The 27,286-nt window shown below is 43.4% G+C and overlaps 1 protein-coding gene across 1 annotated transcript in view; it reads left to right on the forward strand.

Annotated features, from left to right (window-relative positions):
* Positions 1-27,286, forward strand: part of LOC136548363 (uncharacterized) — a 172,898-nt gene that overhangs the window by 104,342 nt on the left and 41,270 nt on the right. The window contains exon 2 of the mRNA XM_066539923.1: positions 27,230-27,238. Coding sequence (XP_066396020.1) covers positions 27,230-27,238 — 9 coding nt within the window. The remainder of the gene's footprint in view (positions 1-27,229; positions 27,239-27,286) is intronic.

Raw genomic sequence — 27,286 nt, forward strand, 5'->3', positions numbered from 1 at the left:
GAGGTATTCTAGGGATAGCGGCCCTCCCCTGGTAAGCTATGCCATGATGTTGGTGAACAAGAAGGTGAGGTGGCATAGGTCCTCCCAGGATGCTTGGGGTCCTAGGAAGACGTCGAGTTGATGCTCCAACCTCCTGTAGTCGAAGTTGAAGAGCTAGTCGCTCCTGAGGGTGTGAGCCTCCAGTGCATGCAGCCGTAGCTCCTCAAGCACCTCGGCGATCGCATCGAAGCAGGTAGAGTAGAGAGGCTAAATGACAACGGGTGCCCGCGCTAGCTCTCCCTCTGTCGTGATGATGAAGTCTAGGTCCCCAAAGCGAACAGGTGCACCCGGGACCTAGGTGATGTCATGACTAGCCATCTAAGGCCTGGTGTTGATATCGATATGCACAAAAGGCCCCTACCTAGCACGCCAACTATCAGTGTTTCGAGTAAACACCAATGAGTAAATTTGTATAATGCACGTCTGACCCGGATGGTGTGCTAAGAGGATACAAGAATTATACTGGTTCAGGCCGAATGTCCCTACGTCTAGTTTTGGGCTGCTCATGTTACCAGCACTGAGTTTGTAGTAGGGGGTTACAAACTAGTTTGAGGGGGAGGAGCTCCTAGGTCTCTATAGTTCGATTGCTCGATGCTTCTACTGCTCGATCTATCGGTTGATCGATCTCCCTTCGAATGGTGCCCTACCTTCCTTTTTATAGACCAAGGGGAGAGAACAGGATACTAGAGACCAAGAGAAGGGAAGAGGGAAAAAAGAAAGAGAAATAAGGCTCCTAGGGGTGTGTTGTCCTCATCTTTGCGTGGGTCCCACTGACCCTGTAGATCATGGTGGTAGCGGCGTTGCACTGGGGTCTTGTTGGCCACTGCAGCATATGTGCGGGCATTGTGCGCCGTTCTTGTCTTCTATCCCATCCGAGCGGACAGAATGGTCAAAATGTCCCCTAACAGTGGCCATAAAGGGGTCAGGTGGTATAGTTCTAGTCAACTGACACCGGTTAACTGATGTTGGACGGTGGTCAGGCATGGAGTTGGCAGCATAGTGCTGGCCTATTGACGTGATGGGTGACATGAGTCTCCTACCATGGCCCAATATGACCACCAATCGCATCAGGATGCACCCAAGACATGCTCTCAGGCATGCGCCTCCATGCCATAGTGGTTGAAATGGTTTGGTTCCCACCCTAGGGCCACTGCTTTTGTTCGATAGCAAATTTGACCCCCAGGGAACGAGCGAGGTGGAAATCTCGCCCTAGGGACTAGGCGAGACAGAATCCGACCCTTGGGGGTCGAACGAGGCAGAGCCCTCCCCATGGTACTAGATGAGTCAGAGCCCATGCCTTGGGGTCGGTTGAGGCAGAAACCTCATCCTCAGAGCTAGAGCCCATGCCTTGGGGTTGGACAAGGCAGAAACCTTCCTTGGGGTCAGACGAGGTGGAAACCTTGTTGCCCGGCCCCTGAGGGTCGGACGACACCGTAATTATGTCCTTAACCATAGGATGAGGCGATGTGATGCTCATTAATCCTTTGGCTCAAATACCTAGGTATAGATATCCGACACTAACCTTCCTCCTCCGATGAGGAGGAGGTCAAAGAACACGAGCACTAGATCCATACTGTGCGGGGGGAGCTGGCCATGGCCAGGCAATCCCTCCAGGATGGGTGTCGGGAGGTGGAATGACTAAAGGAGTGCCTTGTGGCAACCAAGACCACACTTGGTGCCATAGATAGGGAGGCAGCTGATGCAAAGGCTGCCATCGTGGTGACCCACACCGAGCTCACCGATGAGTTGAACTTCTTTGCTTCCTTTGTAGAATTGATTTTCATCTTGATCTTGATCCTCCGCATTTCCCAGCAACATAGGAGCAGTAGGGCACTGTCCTGGCTAAGGCGGCAGATCTACATTAGGCCAATGAGGAGCTAGAGGTGACTCGTCTGCATGATGAGTCAGCAGATTGGGCGCATGGCGGTGCTACCACGGCATGACCAATAGTAACCATTGTGTGGTGTTGGAGAAGGCGGTAGAGGCCACCGTTGAGCTAGTGCGGTGAGCGGGATTAGGTCTTCATGAGCAGGCCCTTGGCCTCCTAGCATGGATTAGGGATGTAACGGCACACAACATTAGCCATGGGGCCATAGCGTCCCTTGCTGCCGCTCACCTCCATCTTCCACCGGGGGTGGACCTACATGCGATAGAACTTGGGTTCCCACCATGGGGGAAATGCCGAGGATGTCGATGTTAAGTACCTGATAGCTGAGTTTGGTGTTGCCTCCAATGCCATTGCAGCGGTTGTAGATGTAGAGCAAGTCATCAAGGACACTCCTCGTTGAGGTCGGGTTCTATTGGTTTGTTGTTGTGTAAAATATTATCTTGAATAAAATTTCACTTTGCAGACTAGTAGTTGTGTGATATTGTAGTAGTATCCCGCAAGCACCTGGGTAGGTTAGTATGACGTGCCTAAGTGCTAAGCCCGCATATATCACTACGACTACTTTCGCGTTGCCATGTCGGCGCAATGTTCCCAAGTATATCGGATCGAGTGTCGTCTGGCTAGTATGGATTTATTCGAGAGGTGATGTTGCATAACACATAGGATGTAGTCCCTGAGACATTCTTTAGGAAAGTGTTTCCTTAGCTATTTAAGGCATAAAATCCTTTTGTGCATAGTAACCATGTTTTTTCTTGTCAGAAAAGAAAAAAAGCAGGGGACGACGGTTGGTGCGTGTTAATAGCACTAGCAAGTTTTGCCCTATTGTCTTCTTCCCTCCCCTACTTGGGGTTGACCCAAGGTTTATTGCACCATTGGTGCTCTAGGCCCTAGATGCGGGGTCCTTCCTATCGGCTGAGTCATTTGTCTCCTCTTCTGGCTTTACTTCCTCAGCCAAACCTAGTGCCTCTGGAGGCAACGGTGTAGCCGGTGAAGAGGAATCACAAAATTGGGCGACAAGACATTGGTCAGGGTTTTTGGCGTGAGCCGATGCTCCAGGGATCAAGGTGACTGTTAGGGCATTCTCAAGCCAGCCTCCTATTTGTCCTTGTCAGCATGTTTTGGCTCATCCTGGATCAGATCCCGTTGGGCCTATTTTACAGCCAGCCTTTCACACTCGTGCATCTTGGAAACTACCTGCAATGGTGATAACACTGTGGGGGCCTAGCATTTTGAGCTTGAGATAGGTGTAACTAGGGATTGCCATGAATTTTGTGTAGCAGGGTCTCCCGAGGATGGCATGGTAAGGACCCTCGAAGTCTATGGCTTCAAAGGAGAGTGTCTCCTTGCGATAGTGTACATGGTCACCAAACATGACTGATAGAGTGATCGTGCCGAGGAGCATGGCACATTGTTCGAGGATGATCCCATGGAACAAAGAGTGTGATGGACATAGTTTGCTCATCTCAATGTTTAGCTTTTTGAACGCACCCTTGTAAAGGATGTTTATGCCACTCCCTCCGTCCATAAGGACTTTGGTCATTTTTATGCCTACAACAACTACACTGACCACTAGAAGGAATCAATCGGCCTCAATGACGTGATCGGGGTGGTCATCCCTATGGATGGTGATCGGGCGCTCTGACCATCTTAGATAGATAGGGAACTACAGGTGTGGCGGCAAAGATGAGGCATCGGGTTACCTTTTCATGATGGCGGTCCTAGTAGGCATGCAGGCTCTGAAGATGATCATGACGCCCTCAATGTCGGGGTAGCTGTCTTTGTCATCTTCCTTGGCACCGCCTTTCCCCTTCTTTAGGTGGCCGCCCTTCATCTTGTCCTTGCTAGCATCAATGATCTCATGTTTGAAAGTGTGGCAGTCCCTGTCTAGGTGGTTCATTGGGAAGCCATGGTTTTGGCACATCTGGTTCATGATCTCGTTGAATTTTGCACTGCTCTCACGGCTCTGTTCGGGTTTGTTGCCTTCCTATTTCTTGGCATTAGCCATGAACTCGCCTCTACACTTATGATCCTTCTTTGTTGGTGAGGATCGATCCACGTTGTCGGTGAGTCACGATTTATATTTGCCATTACTGGCATTAAAGCAATCTTCGCCATCGGCATGCTCATGGGCTAAGGCAAACATGTCTCAGAGACTAATGTTCTTCCTTTGCCCAGTCCCAAATAAGGGGTTCGCTATCGACATTGGTGGTGAAGGTAGTGATGATGCTTGTGTCAGGGACATCCTTGAGTTTACTCTTGCATTGAGTGAAGCACTTTATGTAATCACGGAGGCTCTTGTCGGTCTTGCATTTGCATCCCAGGAGATCCCATGAGGTTCCTGGCTTAGTGTAAGCCCTCTCAAACTGATAATAGAATGCCTTCTCGAGGTCTACCCATCGCCTAATCGTGCCTTCCTGAAGGTTGTTTAGCTAGTTTCTGGTGGAATCAGTGAGGTAGATAGGAAGATATTGAATCATGAAAAATATGTTCGGTGCGGATGCCGCTTTCATGGCGAGTTGGTAGTTTACTAGCCAAATCTTCAAGTCTATCTCACTGTCGTATTTTTTTATGTTTGGAGCATGAAACCTGCGGGGCGTTGGGGTCGACCGAATTCAGTATCTGAATGCGGGCGGGACTACTAAATCATAGTGATCACTTTTAGCGATGTGTGGCACTAGCTCGGGTTGATTCCTGGGGTTTCTCCCATCATGGCGGGTATCGCCCTCGCTGTCGGAGCAATAGCTACTTCTCGAATCATCATTTGCCCCGTCATCTTTGTGACTCCCTCTGCTGACGGAGCCCTCCACCGCCACCTCCTCCCCCACCTCCTCCCTGTCTACCACCATTGCCACCTAGTTGTAGGGTGGGACCCTAGTGATGTTTGGGATTGCAGCATGGGGATCTATTAGATCGGCACGATGATCAAGCCCCTGAGTTTTGGGGCACAAGGCTGCGGGTAGCAGACGCATCACTAGGTGCTGGTATGCAGTCGATGGTGGATGCTATTAGCTCTTGAATCCTTTGGAAAGCCTTTCGGTCTTCTTCTATGGATGGTTGCAGCATTGTCTTCGTGTCCCTCATGGCCTCGGCCAAGTTTTCCTTGGCATTAGAAAACACTGAAGCCGCTTATAGAATGTTGTTCTAGGCCTGACAGCCTCGAGCTGCGTTTTGTTGTTGGAGCTGATGTCGAAGTTTTCAATTCTCATCTGCTAACATGTTGTGATTAAGCAGACAATCCTGGGCCTACTAGCTAGTCTCATAAGGTGCTGCATAATCAAACTGAAAATAATCACAAGGAGAACACTTGGGGGTGATGTACCCGTTGCCCTCATGATCATTTGCACTGAGGTAGCAACTACTTGTATGCGAGATGATATCATCATTGTCAACATCCGTATGGTAAACTCCACGTGGGTAGTAGCAGTCATAGAGGGAGAGGCCTAAAGCCGCTATGATAATGAGTTCGGTGGCTCTGATGTTATGGGGCCAGTTGTTCCCATCAGAGTGGTTCGATTGTTCTAGGATGGTACCGCCCTACTGAGATTGCAAATGGTGACTCCAACTAGGTTCAAGTCAAAGTCATCATTGCTGTGATCTCAGTCAGTGTGGCATGGGTTTTTCGGGTCCTCCATAGGAGATCCAAGAGGCAGCGTGATAGCCTGAAGTAGTTGGGTTGGGCGAGTCATCACCACATGTGTAGGTGCTCCGGAGTGTCAGGAATGAACTAGATCGGGTGTCGTATCCATTGTCGGGACTGGATCCCCAATCTTGCAAAGGAAGAGGGTGGCATTGAGCCAAGCGTCTTGGCCAGGTTCGGCGAGAAACTGACTGTGGTGGCCTAGATGACGGGCGATGGAGAGCGGTCCTCCATCAACAGTCTCCTCCAATCCAGCGGTGAAAGCTCAGATCTAGAGTGACTGCTCCTCCTCCCGTTCGGTTGGCTCAGGCTCCTATAGGCGCAGGTCCCTAAAATCAGTTGGCGATGAAGTCAAGCTTGCCAAAGACGATCCTCACACCCAGATGCATCTTTACTGATTCATCACCGAAGTCAGAGACAATTCCCATCTAAAACACACAAACAAATCTAAACACAAAAGGCCCCTAACTGTAGCGCCAACTATTGGATTGTTTTGCTCCGGCAACATCTAGCAACGAGATCATGTAGATGGAATCAGATGGTAGCACATGAGACACAGAGATTTATACTAGTTTAGGGTGTGGTGCATGCTAATCCCTACTCCAGTGGTGCGACATCTCTTATATTCATATGCTCAATTATAGAGGTTGTTGGTCCTAGCTATGAGGTAGATGGAATAGGTGGAAGATTGGATCCTGAGACCGAGATCCCTACCCTCCTTTATATAGGTAGGAGAGGTAGGGTTACAGAGAGGGTGATCGGGCTAACAGATTGTTTCTCAGTTTGTTACAACAAATTGATCCTAGCTATCTTCTAGATATGCCCACCTCGATTTGCCTTGATTTCCACATTGGTCGACCGCGTCAGCCCTTGTGGGACTTCCCCTTGATGTTGTCGGGCCGATATCTTGGTGGCGCTTAGATATACGAGTGGTGTAGGAACCCCTGGCCCATATCTTTGACAAATACACAATCTGTCAAAGTGGATATCTAGCTGCCTCCCTTCTCTACACTAGCCACCACCCCCTACCCCCACCCTCGCTGCTTCCTATTCCCTAGCTGCTGGATGCCATGCCTATCACACCCCACCACGGCCGACTGTTGGGGACCTCCATCCCACTCTAACCCTCAGTGAGGAGTTCAGCACGCAACTCGCGGAGTAGGCTAAGGATGGTGCATGGCACATGGAGGAGGTAGGCTACGGCACCCTAGCCCAGGCAATTGCATAGAGGAAGTCCATGGGAGACACCACCCACCCCAGCCCTTGGTGGATCCAGCCCTCACTGCCTGTGCCGGGTACTTGTCTTCTCTATTGGCATCACCCCCTCCAAGAAAGACACCTATGGTGCCAGGTACATGTCACTATGCTTGGTGCCATGGTGCGTAACAGACCCATGGCCACCAATGAGAAGCCATCGATGTGAGCACGACAAGGGATCGCCAGATTTGGTCGAGCGACGAAGGAATCTCACTCTGGCTCCTTACTGTTTGCTGAAATAAAAGGCCCTTCGTCGATAACCACATACTAGGTCCCACATGTCATACAAACTTGATTACATAAATAGCTTAACTATGCTTGCTCTCAGCGAATACGCCTTCTTCTTCCTATCATCACTCCTAAGGTGTGACAACTCTCCTACTGAAGTATCTGCTTGTCCCCAAGCAGGAGCTTCCAGGAACCAAATCTTGATGATGTTGTAATCCTCCCAAGTGGTTGATGAAGACGGTAATCCTGTCCAGGACACAAGCACTTGGGTTATAGCCAGTGGCAGAGCCAGGAATTTGTAGCTGGGTATGACAGATATAAAAAAACTCAAAGCAAATATGCAATATAATGGATGATAAGTAATAATGGCCATAAAATAAATTTTGGAATTTTTTTCCAAGTGTTGGACAAATCCATAATAATACAAGTTCTAAACATAGTGCCCTTGTCTCTAGTAATTAAGAAATATTATAAAATAGTAAAGGCTCAAGAAATATAACCTAATAAGCTTGTAAACAACATAATATTGTTCATATGTTTGTGTGTCCACAAGCTTAACTGAAAGATCACATAGGTTCTTTAAATTTTTAAACCATTCATCTCTATACAACAACAACAACATAGCCTTTTAGTTCCAAGCAAGTTGGGTTAGGCTAGAGTTGAAACCCACCAAGAGCCCCAAGTCACGGTTCATGCACTTCAATAGCTGCTTTCCAAGCACTCACATTCAAACATAGATCTCTAGGTATATCCCAAGCTTTCAAATCTCTTTTTATTGCCTCCCCCCATGTCAATTTCGCTCTTCCTCTACCTCTCCTCATATTATTAGCTTGGCTTAGGACTCCACAATGCACTGGTGCCTCTAGAGGTCTCCTTTGGACATGGCCAAACCACCTCAACCGATGTTGGACAAGCTTTTCTTTAATTGGTGCTACCCCTAGGCAATCACGTATATCATCGTTCTGAACTCAGTTCATTCTTGTGTGACCACAAATTCATCGCAGCATATGTAGTTCTGCAATACTCAGTTGTTGAACATGTCGAATCTTTGTAGGCCAACATTTTGCTCCATACAACATAGTCAGTCTAATCACCGTTCTATAAACCTTGCCATTTAGCTTTTGTGGTACCCTCTTGTCACAGAGAATGCCAGAAGCTTGTCGCCACTTGATCCACCCTGCTTTGATTCTATGGCTAACGTCCGCATCAATATCTCCATTCCTCTGTAGCATCAATCCCAGATACCGAAAGGTATCCTTCTTAGTCACTACTTGACCTTCCAAACTCACATCTCCCTCCTCCTGTGTAGCTCCGCCAAAGTCGCATCTCATGTATTTAGTTTTAGTTCTGCTCAATCTAAAACCCTTAGACTCAAGGGTCTACAGCCATAACTCTAGTTTCCTATTTACTCCCGCCTGGCTTTCGTCCACTAACACTACATCATTAGCGAACAACATACACCAAGGGATATCCCCTTGTATGTTCCTAGTAACCTCATCCATTAACAAGGCAAAGAGATATGGGCTTAAGGCTGGCCCTTGATGAAGTCCAATTTTAATCGAGAAGTAATCTATGTTACCATCGTTTGTTCGAACACTAGTCACAACATTGTTGTACATGTCCTTGATGAGGGTCACATACTTTGATGGGACTTTATGTTTGTCCAAAGCCCACCACATAATATTTCTTAGTATCTTGTCATAAGCCTTCTCCAAGTCAATGAAAACCATGTGGAGGTCCTTCTTCTGCTCTCTAAATCACTTCATAACTTGTCTTATTGAGAAGATTGCTTCTGTGGTTAACCTTCTGGGCATGAAACCAAATTGGTTTGTTGATATCTGCATTGTTCCTCGTAGGCGTTGCTTGATGACTCTCTCCCATAACTTCATAGTGTGGCTCATCAACTTAATTCCCCGATAATTAGTACAACTTTGGATATCGTTCTTGTTCTTGTAGATTGGTACCAATATGCTTCTTCTCCACTCCTCAGGCATCTGGTTCCATTGAAAGATATTGTTGAACATCTTGGTTAGCCATACTATGGCTATATCCCCAAGACATCTCCACACCTTGATTGGGATACCATCAGGGCCCATCGCTTTGCCCCTTTCATCCTTTTCAAGGCTTCTCTAACCTCTGATTCTTGAATCCTCCACACAAAGCGCTTGTTAGTATCATCAAATGAGTCATCCAGCTGAACGGTGGTGTTCTCGTTCTCACCATTGAACAATTTATCAAAATACACTTGCCATTTATGTCTGATCTCATCCTCCTTCACCAAGAGTTGCTCCCTCTCATCCTTTATGCACTTGACTTGGTTGAAGTCCATTGTCTTCCTATCGTGAGCCCTAGCCATCCTATAAATGTCCTTCTCTCCTTCCTTCGTACTTAAACATTGGTAAAGGTCCTCATAGGCCTACACCTTTGCCTCACTCACCGCTCATTTTGTAGTCTTCTTTACCACCCTGTACTTCTCTATGTTGTCTGCACACCTATCATGATACAAGCGCTTATAGCACTCCTTCTTTTCCTTAATAGCCTTTTGCACATCTTCATTCCACCCCCAAGTGTCTTTCGAGTCGCATCCTCTCCCTTTGGTCACTCCAAGCACCTTTGAAGCAACCTTCCGAACACATGTTGCCATCTTCTCCCACATGTTGTTTGCATCGCCTTCATCTTTCCAAGGGCCCTCTTTGATGACTGTTTCCTTAAAGACCTTTGATGCCTCCCCTTCTAGTTTCCACCACTTTGTTCTAGCAACCCAAACTTGTTTGTTCCCACGAGCTTGCACCAGAAAGTGGAAGTCAGCCACCACCAGCTTGTGTTGAGTGACCACACATTCTCTAGGTATCACCTTATAGTCCACGCATGTTTGTTTATCTCTCCTTCTTATAAGGACAAAGTCGATTTGACTAGAGTACTAGCCGCTACTCAAGGTCAATAAATGGGATTGTGTCTTACGAAAAAAAGTGTTAGCTATCATCAGATCAAAAGCTATGACGAAGTCTAAGACTTCCTCTCCCTCCTGGTTCCTACTACCAAATCCAAAACCCCCATGAACTGCCTCGAAACCTGCACTTGATGTACCTACATAACCATTAAGATCACCTCCTATAAATAGCTTCTTGCTACTAGGGACAGCTCTAACCAAGCGATCTAAGTCTTCCCAGAAAAGCCGCTTAGCACTCTCATCATGGCCTACATGGGGGGCATATGCGCTAATTACATTTAAGACCATATCACTAATGACAAGTTTAACTAAGATGATCCTATCCCCTTGCCTTCTCACCTCCACCACACCATCCTTCAGGCTCTTATCAATCAAAACTCCTCCATTTTTATTTGAAGTTGTCCCTGTGTACCAGAGCTTGAAGCCGATATTATCCACCTCCTTCGCCTTCTGCCCCTTCCATTTAGTCTCTTAGACGCATAAGATATTTACCCACCTCCTAACCGTTGTGTCCACTAACTCTCTTAACTTACCCGTAAGAGACCCTACATTCTAGCTACCTAAACGGATCCTAGTTGGCTCGACTAGCATCCTTACCCTTGGCACCCGGCGAGGTATGTGTGAAGACCCTTGCTTATTTTGCACCACACCCGGGCGCCGATGTGGCGTGCCACTAAGGATGCGATGACCCGATCCTTGCTCACTTGACACCGTGCCCACATCGCGACACGGCACGTCACGGGGGTGATGACCTGGCCCTTGCTCATTTAACACCATACCCGAGTTCCGACATGGCGCGTCGCTAAGATGGTTACGCCCCAACGGGATTCTTTTGGGTTTCATCTCCATAAAAGTGGCTAAGTTTTTATATTGGCTCGCCGCACCTAACACAATGCTCCTCCTTTACTAGGGCTTGGGACTTGCTATGCTGGAATACCAAAGGCGCCCCACCATGGAAGTTTTGAAATTCTTAGGATAAAACTTTGTAGCAAGTGTAACCAACTTGGCTTGAAGCCCCTAAGGGGGAGGGCCGGTCGGCCCGACATGGACGCTGGAGGGTGCTGCAGAAGGGGCGCCACCGGGCCACCGCCGCCGGTGGCCAGCTCCTTCGCGCTGGGAGCAAGCAGCCATAGCAGAGAAAGGGGAAGGGCCGCAGGGGTGAGCCAGCGAGGCCTCAGTGATGTGGCCAGTCGGCTGGAGCGGGGGAGGTGGCGAGGTGCTGCCCTCCGGTTGCCGGAGTGGGTTAGCTGGGGAGGGGAGCGCCGGAGTGGGAAGGATGGCTGGACAGGAGGTGCTCGTGCTGTGGCAAGGAGCAGCCGAACAGGGAAAGGGGTAGGGGTGATGTGGTCACGTGAGCGATGGAGTCTCTGGGAACCGATGGTTTCTCCCTTTCTGGGCTTTTGGTCCTTCGTGGGCTGCCAGAATCGGCTCTTGCTTTGGGTCCATGAGCCATATTTGCACAGAATGACGTTAATGTATAAAGATATGTATAAATCTATGTATATTTATTAATTTTTTCTCTCAAATCTTGGGTATGCCAAGGAATACAGGGTCATACCCCTGCCGCCGCCCATGCCCTGATCTGCTTGCTCACCTGCCACTTGCACCGCCCTACCATCTGCTGTCCTCAGCCACGCCGCAGTCGGCAGGTCCTAGCCCAGCCGAGGGCATCGCATTTCGAATTGGGAGAGAGAGGACTGATAGGCACCGGAGAGAGAAGAGAAGATCAGGCGAAAGAGCAAAATGATTGGCCGTCAATTCATCTAGGGCCCATTCTGGAAACTATGCGTTGTGTGCTTTAGTTTGCACAGGTGGCTACTACAGAAACTACCCTATAGTTTCAAGGATGGAAGTGCTCTTACATATAGTAGTACATCCCAAATATAATTGTGCATTTATTATGGCTGGTTCCAACAAGAAGAGGTAAAGGCATTTTGAACTTCCTATTAGATTGAATTGTGGTATGAAATGGCTCAAGAACACCAAAGCATGCATGATCCATATCTTGACATCAGCCCATAAGAAATTAGCTATTCGACCACCTTCATTATCTATTTTTATGGCATTAAAAAATAAGACCACTGACTGCTAGCTTGTTCTTCAAGTATGTACATATTACACTTATGACAAATCACATTATTGGAATCCTGCAGATTAGTTAGCATGTTGAAAGAGTACTTGAGCATGTTCTAAGACTTCTATAATGGAAACTTACTCCCTCTATCTCAAGAAACATGTCTAATATGGATCATCAAGCACCAAACAGAACAGTGCAATCAAAAAATGCAGCAAAGGGTGCACCACAAACCAATGACCATTCCAACTCCAATTATATACTCATATAACACTACTACAGAAAGTTCATCACTGCTAGTTTAAATCCCCCTTCGCCATCGGTTATGGCCGTCGCTAGTGAAAGTCGTTGGTGATCACTGCCGATTCGAAACCGGTGGTGGTATTGTTCATCACCTCCAGATCAGCGTTCAATTAAGGGGTGCTATCTTTCTCATCACTGCCGCACCAGAGTTTGATTTGGCGGCAATCGGTCACATACCACCACTGGTCAGGAAAACAATCCAGTGGTGATGATGGAGAGACCAACGTCGCGGTGATGATGGAGACATCAACATCAGACGAGCATACCATCCATTGGTGATGGTGGAGACATCAACGTCAGTTGGGTGTACCATCTGGCGGTGATGATGGCGACATATATGAGATCTATATGCATATGCATTTATTTTTTTCGCTTAGACTCTGATATCACTTCCATACTTTGGGCAACCATAATGTTAGAAAAAAGTAATCTTAAGCAGTTAGGACTTGGCGAGGGAGAAAGGATCGAGCAAGAGAAGGCAGAAAGTGAACCTGAAGCGGAGAGAGGAGTGTCTGAGACAATAGTGATCCGGAGGAATTTCTTTACTGGTGCTAGGACGGCCACATTTATTGCGTTAGACATTGTCTGATCTACTGTAGTTATTGGCCAAAAATAAGTTGGTCCCATGCTTAATGTCAAATCACGCAGGCACATTGTGCTTCCCATAGGGCTGGGGTGCTATCTATGCTACACAGTATCCTCAGGGTTAGTGGACGACATTGAGTCTTTATTGGTTTGATTTTCTTCTATATTTATTTGTCAGATTCCAAGAGAAATTATTTCTCTACAAAATATTTGCTTATGAGTTTATGTCCCGGCCTAGTAAGTTGACACAGATCCTGCTTATCCGTCACTGATTTTTTTTGGACCATTGGATCCACATTGAACCATCTACATCTACTGCTCAAGTATATATACCTGTATACTCTTATAAAGCTAAACCTGTAACACCCCAAAATTTGCCACTTTTGAAAATATAGTAAAATGATTTATTTGTGAATTTTGTGCACATAAAATATAGGAAAATAAAAGTTTTCATTAAATTAAAATTCATCATAAGGTTTAGCAACATGTTTGAGCATACATGCCGGTGCATTTGTTTCTTTGAATTGTGTGCATTTGATTTAAATTGAAAACATTCAAAATGCTTTTGGAAAAAAAATAGAAATGGCATTGAAGTAAAAGAAAAGAGGAAAAAAGAAAATAAAAGAATTTAAAAAGGTTCTAAAATTTATTTTTGAGAACTTACTAAATATCTCACTTTTAGTTAAGTTGAAAAGTATAATCAAAATTCTAATTGAAATTGGTTTGAAAATGAAAAAGGAAAAATAGAAAAGAAATTTGGAAAAGTATTTTCATTTCTCTCCCTCTCTCTTTCTTTCTCGGCCTGAAGGCCAGTTTCCTCCTCCTGCTCAGCCCAGTAGCCGGGTCGGCCTGCTTTTCCTTCCTCTCGGGCCGCTGCCCTCTCCTTCTCTCGCTTGGGCCAGAGCCCTAACAAGCCGCAGCCCAGCACTGCCGCATTTTCTTCCGTGTTGCACCGCAACGGCCCAGCTTCGTCGGCCCAAGTCGCGCCGTGCCACACGCGTTCTCCTCTCTCCCTCACTGACTGCCCTGGCCCACTCGTCAGATGTTTCTCCTAGCTCGTAACCGTCACGGGCTCGCCATGGCCATGTCCTTCTTCGACACGAGTCACCTCGGTACCTTGCGCCATAAGCTAACCCGACCGTTAAATAGCAGCCTCCCGGTGCCGTGCGTCCCCCACCATGCCCTAGATCGAACCATAGCGCCGCCAGGAGCCCTAGTCTCGTAGTCCCGCATCCGCCAAAGGAGATTGACGTTGCCGAGCCGCCTAGTTGGTCCTCAGCCACGGTAAGTATCTCACAAACCTTCGCGTTAACTTCTTGAACCCGCATAACCCCTTCACGCCCTCTCCCTCGCTCTGAGTCACCTTGCAACGCTACGTCGTCGCTCCGCCGCCGCCATGGCATGCTGCTAGCTTGCTCTGCTCGCCCATAGCTGCTGTAGATGGCCGAATTGAGTTTGGCGCCTCCCAATCTTGCTCCCTGTGCCAAACTCCGAGTCCAATTGAGCCCCTCGTAGTTTCCCCAAAATCTCCGGCGAGAAATCCTCCACGCCGGTTGAATCGCCGCCATAGGCACTGTTCCGGCGACCAGCTCTCTCTCTCCCTTGCTTTTGTTTTCAGCCGTCCATCTTGAGATCTGTGGCTCTGATTAGAAGGTACCGTTTCGCATGAGATTTTGCTAAAGAGCCCCTTTACTTTTCTGATTTCAAACCCGCAGACCCTAGCGCCTTTCCTCGACTTCGTTTTCTTGTTTTGAAAGCGTAGTATCTTCGGTTTAGATCCAAAATACGCTTTCACTTATTTACATATTTGCCACAGATTTTGTTTGGCCATAACTTTTCCGTTTTAACTCTGATTTGACCCGTTTAACTTGCGTTAGGTTCGTAATTTCATAATCTACAAGTTTATAGTACTGTTAAGTATGTTTTCAACTTTTAAAATTCGTAATTAGATTTAATCTATTACTTTCTTAAAGGAAATCTTGTTTATTTCATATCTTTTGCATTTTAACTCCGTTTTAGCCCATTCAAATTGCGTTAGATTCATAGCGATGAGATCTATGCATTAGTAACAGTGGTTACCATGTCACTATTTCTAAAATTTCATGGTTTAAACTCTAATTTGAATAATAATTATGCACCTTGATTTTATAGATAAAATATGATTTGTTTTACTTTTGTTTTATAATTCGAATCACAATTTGGTTTAATTCAATTTATATAAGCTTTTATATAGTTAAAATAGATGAAGCCTATAGTTTTCTTTTCCGTGTATAAAGCAGATCTATCAGTAGATGTATCTTTTTCACCGTAGCTCCGATTAGAGTGCTTTTCACGTCTGTGTGTTCGTAGCGAGACGTAGATTCATTTTATAAACTTTTCATCTTGATTTATGTTTGGTGTACTATTCTAATTTAGATCTATTGTTTGCCTCGTGTACGATTGCATGAGTGCTTGTGTGGTGCTTTATTACCTTGTCTAGTTAGTGAGATATACGTGGTGATCAAGAAGAAGAAGAACGTTGAAGATTAAAGCTTACCGAAGGATCGGTGTTTTAAGGCAAGTATAGCATGTGATCTTCCTTGTTGTCCTATACACCTTTAATCATTTAATTCATACTGCATGTGTCTACCTTAACTACCACTAAGGATTTCCTAGCACTTTGTTACCTTGTACCTTGTCACCTTTGGGGTATTGCATTGGGTAGTATGATGCCAGTGCTCAATTAAAGACCGTGATCTTGTAACTTGACTAATGGTATATGCAATAAACATTAGAAGATGCTTTTTAGCAACATGGAACAAGGGGGCTAGAGCATTGGGCTATTTATGATGCTCTAGATTCCTCTCCCTAAGGACTTATCTATAAGTGATCATCCGGGACTTACAGTACAGCTATGAGGGCTACATGGCTCTGGCTTTAGCTCAGTATGAGGACCTTTTCTAGCTTGTTAGTGGTTACCTTTATTGGTGTAAGAATGGCTTGCCGAATCAGGTATAGGACAACCTCTACTCTTATGTGTATAGCCATGATGGAATTGTGCCTTTCGATAGGGGGGTTCCTATATTTGTTTGCCGAGTGAATCTAATGGCCCTAACTTGTTAGAAGAACCTTTGAAAGGCTTCATAGTGAATCCTGCCGCCCTTCCTTGGTAGTGGGTCAAGAGGCTGATCACCTTGGGCGAAAGGGTAAATCACGACTCACAGTGAAAGTGTACAACCTCTGCATAGTGTAAAACTGGTATATCAGAAGTGCTCACAGTCACGAGCGGCCTTGGAACATTTATGGAATAGATGATGAACACAGATGATACTGATGATGAAGATGCTCACTAATGATTACTGTTTATGCTATTCATTATTTATTTTTACCTGATCATGTGTTTATGGGCTTGAGATAAACTTGTGGCTACTTAATTGCTAAAATTGTGATAATTAAAAGCTAATCGCAGTTAACCAGTGTCAGCCTTTTGAGCCTCATGAACCCCATGTTATATTTGTTGAGTACGACATGTACTTACACTTGCTTTATTTTACACATATTTGGAAAAATCCTGGATGGGTATCAGATTGCTAGAGTTTGGAGGAATTAGGCTTGTGATCAACCAGTCAGTTGTCCTTGTGGATTTGGAGTCTTTGCCTGAAGATCGGAGTTGTCTTTCCGCTATCTATACTCTGAGGTTATAATTTTTATACTATTATGCTATATATTTAAGCATTGTCTTTTGATATTACCTTTATTTGTAGCTATATGTGAGATTTGACTTCCTGGGCTCACATATGGTGTGTATCTGATTTTGTTCCTAAAATCGGGTGCTACAAAGTGGTATCAGAGCAATGCTGACTTTAGGACACAAGCCTAGTTAGAAATTGGCCGTCTTAAGGTTTGAAATTGCTATAAAATCCTTGTTCTATAAGTCTTGATATTTTCTTCTCTACTATATATCTATCCTTGATATTTATCTCCTGCTTGATGCTTCTTTTTAAGTCTTTGTTCTCTTCTTCACTCCTTATTTTGATATTCTTTTAGAACTATTTCTCATCACCTTCTTGCGTAATCTGAAGATAAGTCTTAGGATAGTTACCCCTAATACAACAAGGACGATAGTATCGCAAGTTAAGTCAATGATTGAGTTGTGCACCGTTATTGCTTGTTGAATTGTCATAATGCTTATGATTGTTTTGCATCTTTGTAATGATTGCAATGATCTTGTTGGGTGTTCCCACAATTTCATTTAGTTTATAGGCCTAAGGTATAAGGATCAGTGCAATAAATAGTTGGGTTATGGTTTTCTTCTGTTCTCCTTATCTTGTGTTTTCGGAGCAGCCTGCACTCTTTGACTTATATCTTTGGTTTTTTATGATCATAAATCATGAGAAAATTCTGGACAATAGTAGACTTCAATATCTTTCTCTGAGCGCAAAAATCATCCTGATAGCTATTTTGGTTAGGGAGATATGTAAATCACAAGGTGATGTATCTGTGCTGTTTGGAACCTAGAACAGTTTTTGTTGTGCACTATTTTCGACCAAGAAAACTGAGGAATTTGGAAAAGTGTTCTATAAAGAAGTTGTGGGAAATTTTATAAGCTTTCCAACGGTATAAGCTACAACTTCATTAGATTAACGGAGTAAGAGTTACAGCTGTTTTACTGTGCTACTGTTTTTTTGCTCGCGAGGAATTTTAGATTTCTTGTTCTTGCCCCTACACTAGAGTATCATTGGGATGACAGAACATCTTGATATTGGTTAACCCATCTAGAAGGAGATGCAAGCTATACTTTGGTGTCCCCTAGTTATCTTTTCTTAAGGGGGTAGCCAAGTTGAAGAATTTGCAAGGTGAAGTATCCTACGTTCTAGTTTGCGTAGCGGAAGCATGGTGGTACCCAAAGATGTGAGAGAAACTCAGAGTTTCAATGAGGTTTGGTTAAAGGTTCAATGAAGGTTTATTCAAGATCATCAAGATTTTGGTAGAGCTACTAGAGAAGTTTTCAAGTTAGCTTGGATCGAGAGACCTCAGGCAAATGTTTGAAGGAGCCCAAGAAGAGGTTGAAGTAAAACCTATGTATTAGCTTTGTCAGATCCAGACGAGAACTTCATATCTACAAGGATGCACCTTGTCAAGATGTGGGATGTGTCCTTATGTAAGAAGAAAAATATAGTACCTTGTTCATTAAGTCAACTAAGGAAGTGTGAGTTGAACTACCTAACAAGTTATCTGAAGTTATCCATTGTGAAGCATGAAAGTAATATCTTCTTGGAAGAAAAAGTGACATATAGGAGGATCACAAGAATCTACAGGATATCTTCACTAAGTGGGACTTGAGCTTATGATATCCTCGTTGGAATGAAATTGATTATGACTTGGAAAAGTGCTATCACTTGGAGAAGCAAAAGTCACAGCCGATGCCCTTAGCAACGGAGAATTATGCTAAGAAGGTTCGGGTGACACCAAGGACTAAGAATTGTATTCCAAGTTTGAGCAACTTGACCAGGATCATTAATGTTTTGAAGGTTGGTAGTAGAATATCCTTCTGACTAAGAGATTCAACAGGCTCTGTTGGAAGATAAATATTTTAGGAAAAAGAATTGGTATTAAAGGAAAGGTGGCCTAGTAATTGGAGTTACCTAAGAATTGTTAAGGTACCTGTTAGAATCTTGGAATCAGTTTGATAAGTTACTTGGAGTAAGGATAACATGTATGCAAAATAAAATGGAATCCTTATCAAGACGATGGAACTACACGAGGAAGTAAAGAAGAGTCTAAAGACGGAGTATCCCTATCTCCAAGTAGACGTCTTCCGAATCTCGAGGACGAGATTCATCTTAAGGGGGGTAGAATTGTAACACCCCAAAATTTGCCACTCTGGAAAATGGAGTAAAATGATTTATTTTGTGAATTTTGTGCACATAAAATATAGGAAAATAAATTTTTTCATTAAATTAAAATTCATCATAAGGTTTAGCAATATGTTTGAGCATACATGCTGGTGCATTTGTTTCTTTGAATTGTGTGCATTTGATTCAAATTGAAAACATTCAAAATGCTTTTGGAAAAAAAATAGAAATGGCATTGAAGTAAAAGAAAAGAGGAAAAAAGAAAATAAAAGAATTTAAAAAGGTTCTAAAATTTATTTTTGAGAACTTACTAAAATATCTCATTTTTAGTTAAGTTGAAAAGTATAATCAAAATTCTAATTGAAATTGGTTTGAAAATGAAAAAGGAAAAATAGAAAAGAAATTTGAAAAAGTATTTTCATTTCTCTCCCTCTCTTCCTTTCTCGGCCTGAAGGCCTGTTTCCTCCTCTTGCTCAGCCCAGCAGCTGGGTCGGCCCACTTTTCCTTCCTCTCGGGCTACTCCCCTCTCCTTCTCTCACTTGGGCCAGAGCCCTAACAAGCCGCAGCCCAGCACTGCCGCATTTTCTTCCGTGTTGCACCGCAACGGCCCAGCTTCGTCGGCCCAAGTCACGCCACGCCGCGCGCGTTCTCCTCTCTCCCTCGCTGACTGCCCTGGCCCACTCATCAGATGTTTCTCCTAGCTCATAACTGGCACGGACTCGCCATGGCCATGTCCTTCTTCGACACGAGTCACCTCGGTACCTTGCGCCAAAAGCTAACTCGGCCCTTAAATAGCAGCCTCCCGGTGCCGTGCGTCCCCCACCGTGCCCTAGATCGAACCATAGCACCGCCAGGAGCCCTAGTCTCGCAGTCCCGCATCCGCCAAAGGAGCCTGACATCGCCGAGCCACCTAGTTGGTCCTCAGCCACGGTAAGTATCTCACAAAGCTTCGCGTTAACTTCTTGAGCCCGCATAACCCCTTCACGCCCTCTCCCTCGCTCTGAGTCACCTTGCAACGCTACGCCGTCGCTCCGTCGTTGCCATGGCATGCTGCTAGCTTGCTCTGCTCGCCCATAGCTGCTGTAGATGGCCGAATTGAATTTGACGCCTCCCAATCTTGCTCCCTGTGCCAAACTCCGAGTCCAATTGAGCCCCTCGTAGTTTTCCCCAAAATCTCCGGCAAGAAATCTTCCACGCCGGTTGAATCGCCGCCATAGGCACTGTTCCGGCGGCTAGCTCTCTCTCTCCCTTGCTTTTGCTTTTGGTCGTCCATCTTGAGATCTGTGGCTCTGATTAGAAGGTACCATTTCGCATGAGATTTTGCTAAAGAGCCCCTTTACTTTTCTGATTTCAAACCCGCAGACCCTAGCGCCTTTCCCCGACTTCATTTTCTTGTTTTGAAAGCGTAGTATCTTCGGTTTAGATCCAAAATACGCTTTCACTTATTTACATATTTGCCACTGATTTTGTTTAGGCCATAACTTTTCCGTTTTAACTCTAATTTGACCCGTTCAACTTGCGTTAGGTTCGTAATTTCATAATCTACATGTTTATAGTACTGTTAAGTATGTTTTTAACTTTTAAAATTCGTGATTAGATTTAATCTATTACTTTCTTAAAGGAAATCTTGTTTATTTCATATCTTTTGTGTTTTAACTCCGTTTTAGCCCATTCAAGTTGCGTTAGATTCGTAGCGATGAGATCTACATGTTAGTAACAGTGGTTACCTTGTCACTATTTCCAAAATTTCATGGTTTAAACTCTAATTTGAATAATAATTATGCAACTGGATTTTATAGATAAAATATGATTTGTTTTACTTTTGTTTTATAATTTGAATCACAATTTTGTTTAATTCAATTTATATAAGCTTTTATATAGTTAAAATAGATGAAGCCTATAGTTTTCTTTTCCGTGTATAAAGCAGATCTATCGGTAGATGTATCTTTTTCACCGTAGCTCCGATTAGAGTGCTTTTCACGTCTGTGTGTTCGTAGCGAGACGTAGATTCATTTTATAAACTTTTCATCTTGATTTATGTTTGGTGTACTGTTCTAATTTAGATCTATTGTTTGTCTCATGTATTATTGCATGGGTGCTTGTGTGGTGCTTTATTACAGATATACATGGTGATCAAGAAGAAGAAGAAGAACATTGAAGATTAAAGCTTGTCGAAGGATAGGTGTTTTAAGGTAAGTATAGCATGGGATCTTCCTTGTTGTCCTATACACCTTTAATCATTTAATTCATACTGCATGTGTCTACCTTGACTACCACTAAGGATTTCCTAGCACTTTGTTACCTTGTACCTTGTCACCTTTGGGGTATTGCATTGGGTAGTATGATGCTAGTGCTCAATTAAAGACCGTGATCTTGTAACTTGACTAATGGTATATGCAATAAACATTTAAAAGATGTTTTTTAGTAACATGGAACAAGGGGGCTAGAGCATTGGGCTATTTATGATGCTCTAGATTCCTCTCCCTAAGGACTTATCTATAAGTGATCATCTGGGACTTACAGTACAGCTGTGAGGGCTACATGGCTCTAGCTTTAGCTCAATATGAGGACCTTTTCTAGCTTGTTAGTGGTTACCTTTATTGGCGTAAGAATGGCTTGCCGAATCGGGTATAGGACAGCCTCTACTCTTATGTGTATAGCCGTGATGGAATTGTGCCATTCAACAAGGGGGTTCCTATATCTGTTTGCCGAGTGAATCTAATGGCCCTAACTTGTTAGACGAACCTTTGAAAGGCTTCACAGTGAACCCTGCCGACCTTCCTTGGTAGTGGGTCAAGAGGCTGGTCACCTCAGGCGAAAGGGTAAATCACGACTCACAGTGAAAGTGTACAACCTCTGCAGAGTGTAAAACTGGTATATCGGCTGTGCTCACGGTCACGAGCAGCCTTGGAACATTTATGGAATAGATGATGAACACAAATGATACTGATGATGAAGATGCTCACTAATGATTACTGTTTATGCTATTCATTATTCATTTTTACCTGTCATGTGTTTATGGGCTTGAGATAAACTTGTGGCTACTCAATTGCTAAAATTATGGCAATTAAAAGCTAATCGCAATTAACCAGTGTTAGCCTTTTGAGCCTCATGAACCCCATGTTATATACGCTTGCTTTATTTTACACATATTTGGAAAAATCCCGGATGGGTATCAGATTGCTAGAGTTTGAAGGAATTAGGCTTGTGATCAACCAGTCAGTTGTCCCTGTGGATTTGGAGTCTTCGCCTGAAGATCGGAGTTGTCTTTTCGCTATCTATACTCTGAGGTTATAATCTTTATACTATTACGCTATGTATTTAAGCATTGTCTTTTGATATTACCTTTATTTGTAGCTATATGTGAGATTTGACTTCCTGGGCTCACATATGGTATGTATCTGGTTTTGTTCTTAAAACCGGGTGCTACAAAACCCCATCAGAGGATTTTTCTTTTTATGCATAGTGTCTACATCATTCCCCACTAAATGACTCTACTAGGTGTTCTATCTCTTCATACACGGTGTCCACATCATTCCATATTAAGTCCATGTCATCCCTTATTAATTACAAAAAAAAATATCCATGTCATCTCTTTAATCTATGTATTAACAAGTCATCTACATACGCTATTTGTTTCATCACCTATTCCTCTATAATGTAATCAAATATTCTATTAATTTTTATTCTATTAGCTTACCATTTTTTACCAGTTCTGATAATAATAAAATAGCATGCAAGTCAAATTCATATATATACACAATATACAAAATACCATATATTAATAATGCTATGTATATAACAGATTTATTTTCAAGAAAATCCCATGGCAACGTGCGAGGCGTGCTTCTAGTTTTTATTTATTCTGAAAATATTTTTTTGTGATGGTAGAACATTTTTTTTTGAGCTGGACATCCTTTCTTTGGAAGCCAGAACAGTTACCCTTGTGCGGTTTTTCTTTTTGTTTAATCGATGGATCCTGTAATTGGACTGACGGATGTGCTTAATTAATGTCGATCACTTTCTATTCAGCTTGAACAAATCTGTCTTATTATTCAGGTACAGGAGGGATAGGGATGTATGTGGTCGTTTTGAGATATAAACCAGGGTAACCAAGGCTTTAGTCTACAAAGGGCTAGTCGTATTCACAATCACATTGATCTCATTCAGCGTTTCAGTTCACGGAGCACCAAATAACCCACAACCACCCGAACTCTAATTACAGAATACATATAAGCCAACACTATGATATCTCTTCCCTTCCTCGATCAGGGTCAAAGCTACATATATGCAAGTGTATATAGCGAACGAGCTAAAGCAAGAGTGCCCGCAGCGTGTGCATGTGTATACAGCAGGCCACCAGACACAAGTCGATAGGCTTGGGAGACATCGGGAGGAGAGGACTCTAAGTGAAGACAGTAAGAAGAGGAGAGGCCATGTTCGTTTGGACTGGCTTGCCTTATAAGCCATGGCTAAAAGTACTGTTGACTGGTTTGGTGTGAGAGAAAAATATTATTTGTTGGCTAATAAGCAATGGCTTTTTTTAGATAAAGGATAGTTTATATCCGGCTTCATCTACACCAGAGTAGAATAAGGCCAATTATTAAAAAGTTTGGGCCGACGGCCGACGCACAAGAACCAAAAATAGTATACAACCAGACTTGAGGATAACAAAGCGTGAAGTAGATCCTGACTACTATAGACCAATAAACCTAGATGACAACCACCCATTGGAACTAAAAAAATGCAATGCCGACGTCTCCAAATGCTGTCCAGCAAGGGTCAATTGGTCTCGAAGATCATCATGCCGCTGCAGTCTTGCCCATTGCCTTAGTCAATGGGTTCCCCTGAATAATACCTGCAAAAAAGTTTTCGGTCTACACTTGTCAAAAACCACTTCATTTCTTGTTATCCAAATTGTCCAACATAAGGCTGATGCCGCTGTTAATAATAACAAATTATGTATGTTACCACCCGCTTTAGACCAATTAACAAATAAATCGTCTATGCTATGGGGGGTGATATCCCAAACATTAAGTGTACAGCGCGCCATAGGAATTTGGCATAATAACATTGAAAAAAGAGGTGTTGAATGGTTTCTGGGCAGTGACAAAAGCAGCATCTTTTGTCACCATTCCAATTACGATGGGCAAGATTGTCCTTGGTTAAAATGACACCTCTTTTTAGATACCACAAGAATATTTTAATTCTTGTAGGAATTTTGATCTGCCATAAATCTTGTGACACTCAGACCCCATTGTTAATTAACGCAGCATACAAAGATTTAACAGAAAAGCTACTTGATGAATGCAATGTCCAAATAAAAACATCTCTTTCTTCTTGTAAGTTCACATCGTGTAGAGATGCAATGATTCTATGCAGTCCCTCAGGTTTTGACCCGCTAGATTGCGGTGAAAGGAAATGTTCAGCGGGACTGATGCAAGTACTTTTGCCATGGAATCTTGCTTTCTTCTCACAATGTTGAACAACGCGGAAAATTTATCCTTGAGAGGTTGACTACCCAACCAATTGTCCATCCAAAAACGAGTCTGTGACCCGTCTTTTACTTTGAATGAACCAAAACTCATGAAAGTGTCTTTGACATTCATCAGACCTTTCCAAAAATGAGAATCTGTTGGTCTTTTTGTACAGCCCCCTAAAGGCTTGTCTTTTAAGTATTTATTTCTCAATAGCTCTTGCCACAAGCCATCCTCATTTAAAAGTTTGAAAAGCCACTTACTCAACAAACATTTGTTTTGTAACTCCAAATTATGAATACCTAGGCCACCTTGTAATTTTGGTTGGCACAAGATTTCCCATTTGGCCAATCTATATTTGCGCTTGTGTTGTTCGCTTTGCCAGTAGAATCTTGATCTAAAGTAGTCGATCTTCTCCAAAACTCCTTTTGGGATTTCGAAGAATGACAGCATAAACATCGGTAAGCTAGAGAGCACCGAGTTTATTAGGACCAAGCGGCCTCCTACCGAAAGCATCTTTCCTTTCCACCCACTAAGCTTGTTTTCAATTCTATTTTCTATTACCCTCCAATCTTTATTACTCAATTTCCTAGTGTGCATGGGCAAACCCAGGTAGCGAAAGGGATATTTGCCCAATCCACATCCAAACAACTGCGAATAAAACACCTCATGATCCCTTGCTTTACCAAAACAAAAGATTTCACTCTTGTAAAAATTAATGTTGAGCCCCGATAGTTGTTCAAAAGTGCTTAGAATTAATTTCATAATAACCGCCTTCTGAACATCGTGACTCATAAAAATCACAGTGTCATCCGCATACTGTAGGATAGACAGCCCATCTTGGATAAGATGGGGAATGACTCCTTCTACCTCACCTGCTTCCTTAGCTCTAGCAATTTGTATGGCCAGCATGTCCACCACTATATTAAATAGTATTGGAGACATTGGGTCACCTTGCCTTAATCCTTTTTTTGTTTGGAAGTATGAGCCAAGCTGGTCATTCACTTTAATGTTTACATTTCCTTTGTGTGTAAACTGCTGCACCCACGAACACCACTTATGCGAGAAGCCCTTCATCCTTAAAGTTTGTTGTAGGAAGTCCCATTTTACTTTGTCATAAGCCTTTTCAAAATCTATTTTAAAGATTATCCCGTCCTATTTTTTCGAGTGAAGTTCATGGATTGTCTCATGAAGTATCACTGCGCCCTCCATAATGTTTCTTCCTGGTAGAAAGGTCGTTTGTGTTGGTCTAATAATCTTCTGGGCAACAGTAGATAGTCTATTTGTCGCAACTTTGGTAAAGATCTTGAAAGAAACATTTAACAAACATATAGGTCTGCATTGTTGAATGACTTTCGCATCTTTCATTTTTGGTAATAAAATTATAGGTCCAAAGTTGAGACTATGCAAAGGCAAGTTCCCCTTATGAAATTCCATAAACAGAGCCATCAGATCTTCTTTTACCATGTCCCAGAAGACCTGATAAAACTCTGGAAAACCATCTGGGCCCGGTGCCTTATTATGTTCCATCTGAAAAATTGTTGCCCTAACCTCAGACTCAGTGAATACATCAGTCAGGTACTCATTTTCCAGTTCAGATACTTGTGGAATATCCTGAACAAGGTGTTCATCTAATTTCATATTAGAGTTATCTGGTGGGCCAAACAGGTTTTTATAATAGTTGGTAATATGCTGCTTTAATTGAGCATCACCATCTATTATAGTGTCACCATCCTCCAACTGGAAAATACGAGTTTTTCGGTGCCTACCATTAGCCAACAAATGAAAATATTTAGTATTAGCATCCCCTTCTAGTAGGTGCTTAACCTTTGCCCTTTGGTACCATTTAACTTCCTCCTCTCTAAGTAATTCAACGAGTCTCTCACTTAGCACATGTTTCAAATTTAACTTCGTCTCATTCAGCAGGAGGTTCTATGCCTTCTTATCTAGCTCATCGAGTTTGTCTAGCAGTTCCTTCTTTTCTTTCTTATAAGTGCCACTCACATTTTTCACCTAGCCTCCGAGGTATTGGTGAAGTCTCCTGATCTTTGCTTGCCACCTCTCTAAGGGACTGCCGTCGACCAGAACACTATGCCACACATCTCGCACCATGTCACAAAATCCATCTCTAAGCAACCATCCTAGTTCAAACTTGAACTGGGGTTGGTAAGTCTGAGATGGGCTATTTGTACTACATAAGAGTGGAGTGTGATCAGAGATCTCTCTATTTAAAGCATGGACGGTTGTAAGCGGATATTTGGATTCAAATTCCATACAAACTAGAATCCTATCCAACTTCTCAAAGGTCTGATTTTGCAGGTGATTAGCCCAAGTAAATTTTTTTTCTGCCATTTCCAACTCTCTAAGACTTAACGTGTCAATAACAGCATTAAAAAGAAAAGGCCATCTGTCGTTGTAGTTTTCATTATTTTTCTCATCTGGGCTACGAATAATGTTGAAATCACCACCTATGATAGTAGGTACGGTCTCTTTTGAACATACTCTAACCAACTCAGATAAGAAATGTGATTTGAGATCTAACTGAGCTGGGCCATATACTGAGATTAAATTAAACTTGAAGTCATCCTCCTTATGTCGTAATTTGAACCGAATAAAAAATCTCCTTCTTCTATCTGGCCAATGTCAAAAGTTAAAGGATTTATTCCTAGAATCATACCACCGAACCGACCCCTCGGAGCCATGCAATGCCATAGAAAATCTCTGCCCGCGCAGATATTATTCAAGGTCGATTGTGGAAAATTGGCTCTCCCGGTCTCCGATAATGCAATAAAATCTAAGTCATTTTCTTTTGTCAAGTCAGATAGGAACCTATATTTTTTTGTATCAGCAAACCCTTTGCAATTCCAAAAAATTTCTTTCATCTAGAATAATGTCTAATTTTTTTTCTTATTAAGCTTGGAACTAGATTTTTTGGAATGTGATATAGGGGTCTGTAGACACAAAGGGTCACAGCCCCCATCACCTCAGTCTTCGGAAATTTCTACACAAATTAA

The sequence above is a fragment of the Miscanthus floridulus genome, chromosome 4 (genome assembly GCF_019320115.1).
Source record: "Miscanthus floridulus cultivar M001 chromosome 4, ASM1932011v1, whole genome shotgun sequence".
NCBI classification, from domain to species: Eukaryota; Viridiplantae; Streptophyta; class Magnoliopsida; order Poales; family Poaceae; genus Miscanthus; species Miscanthus floridulus.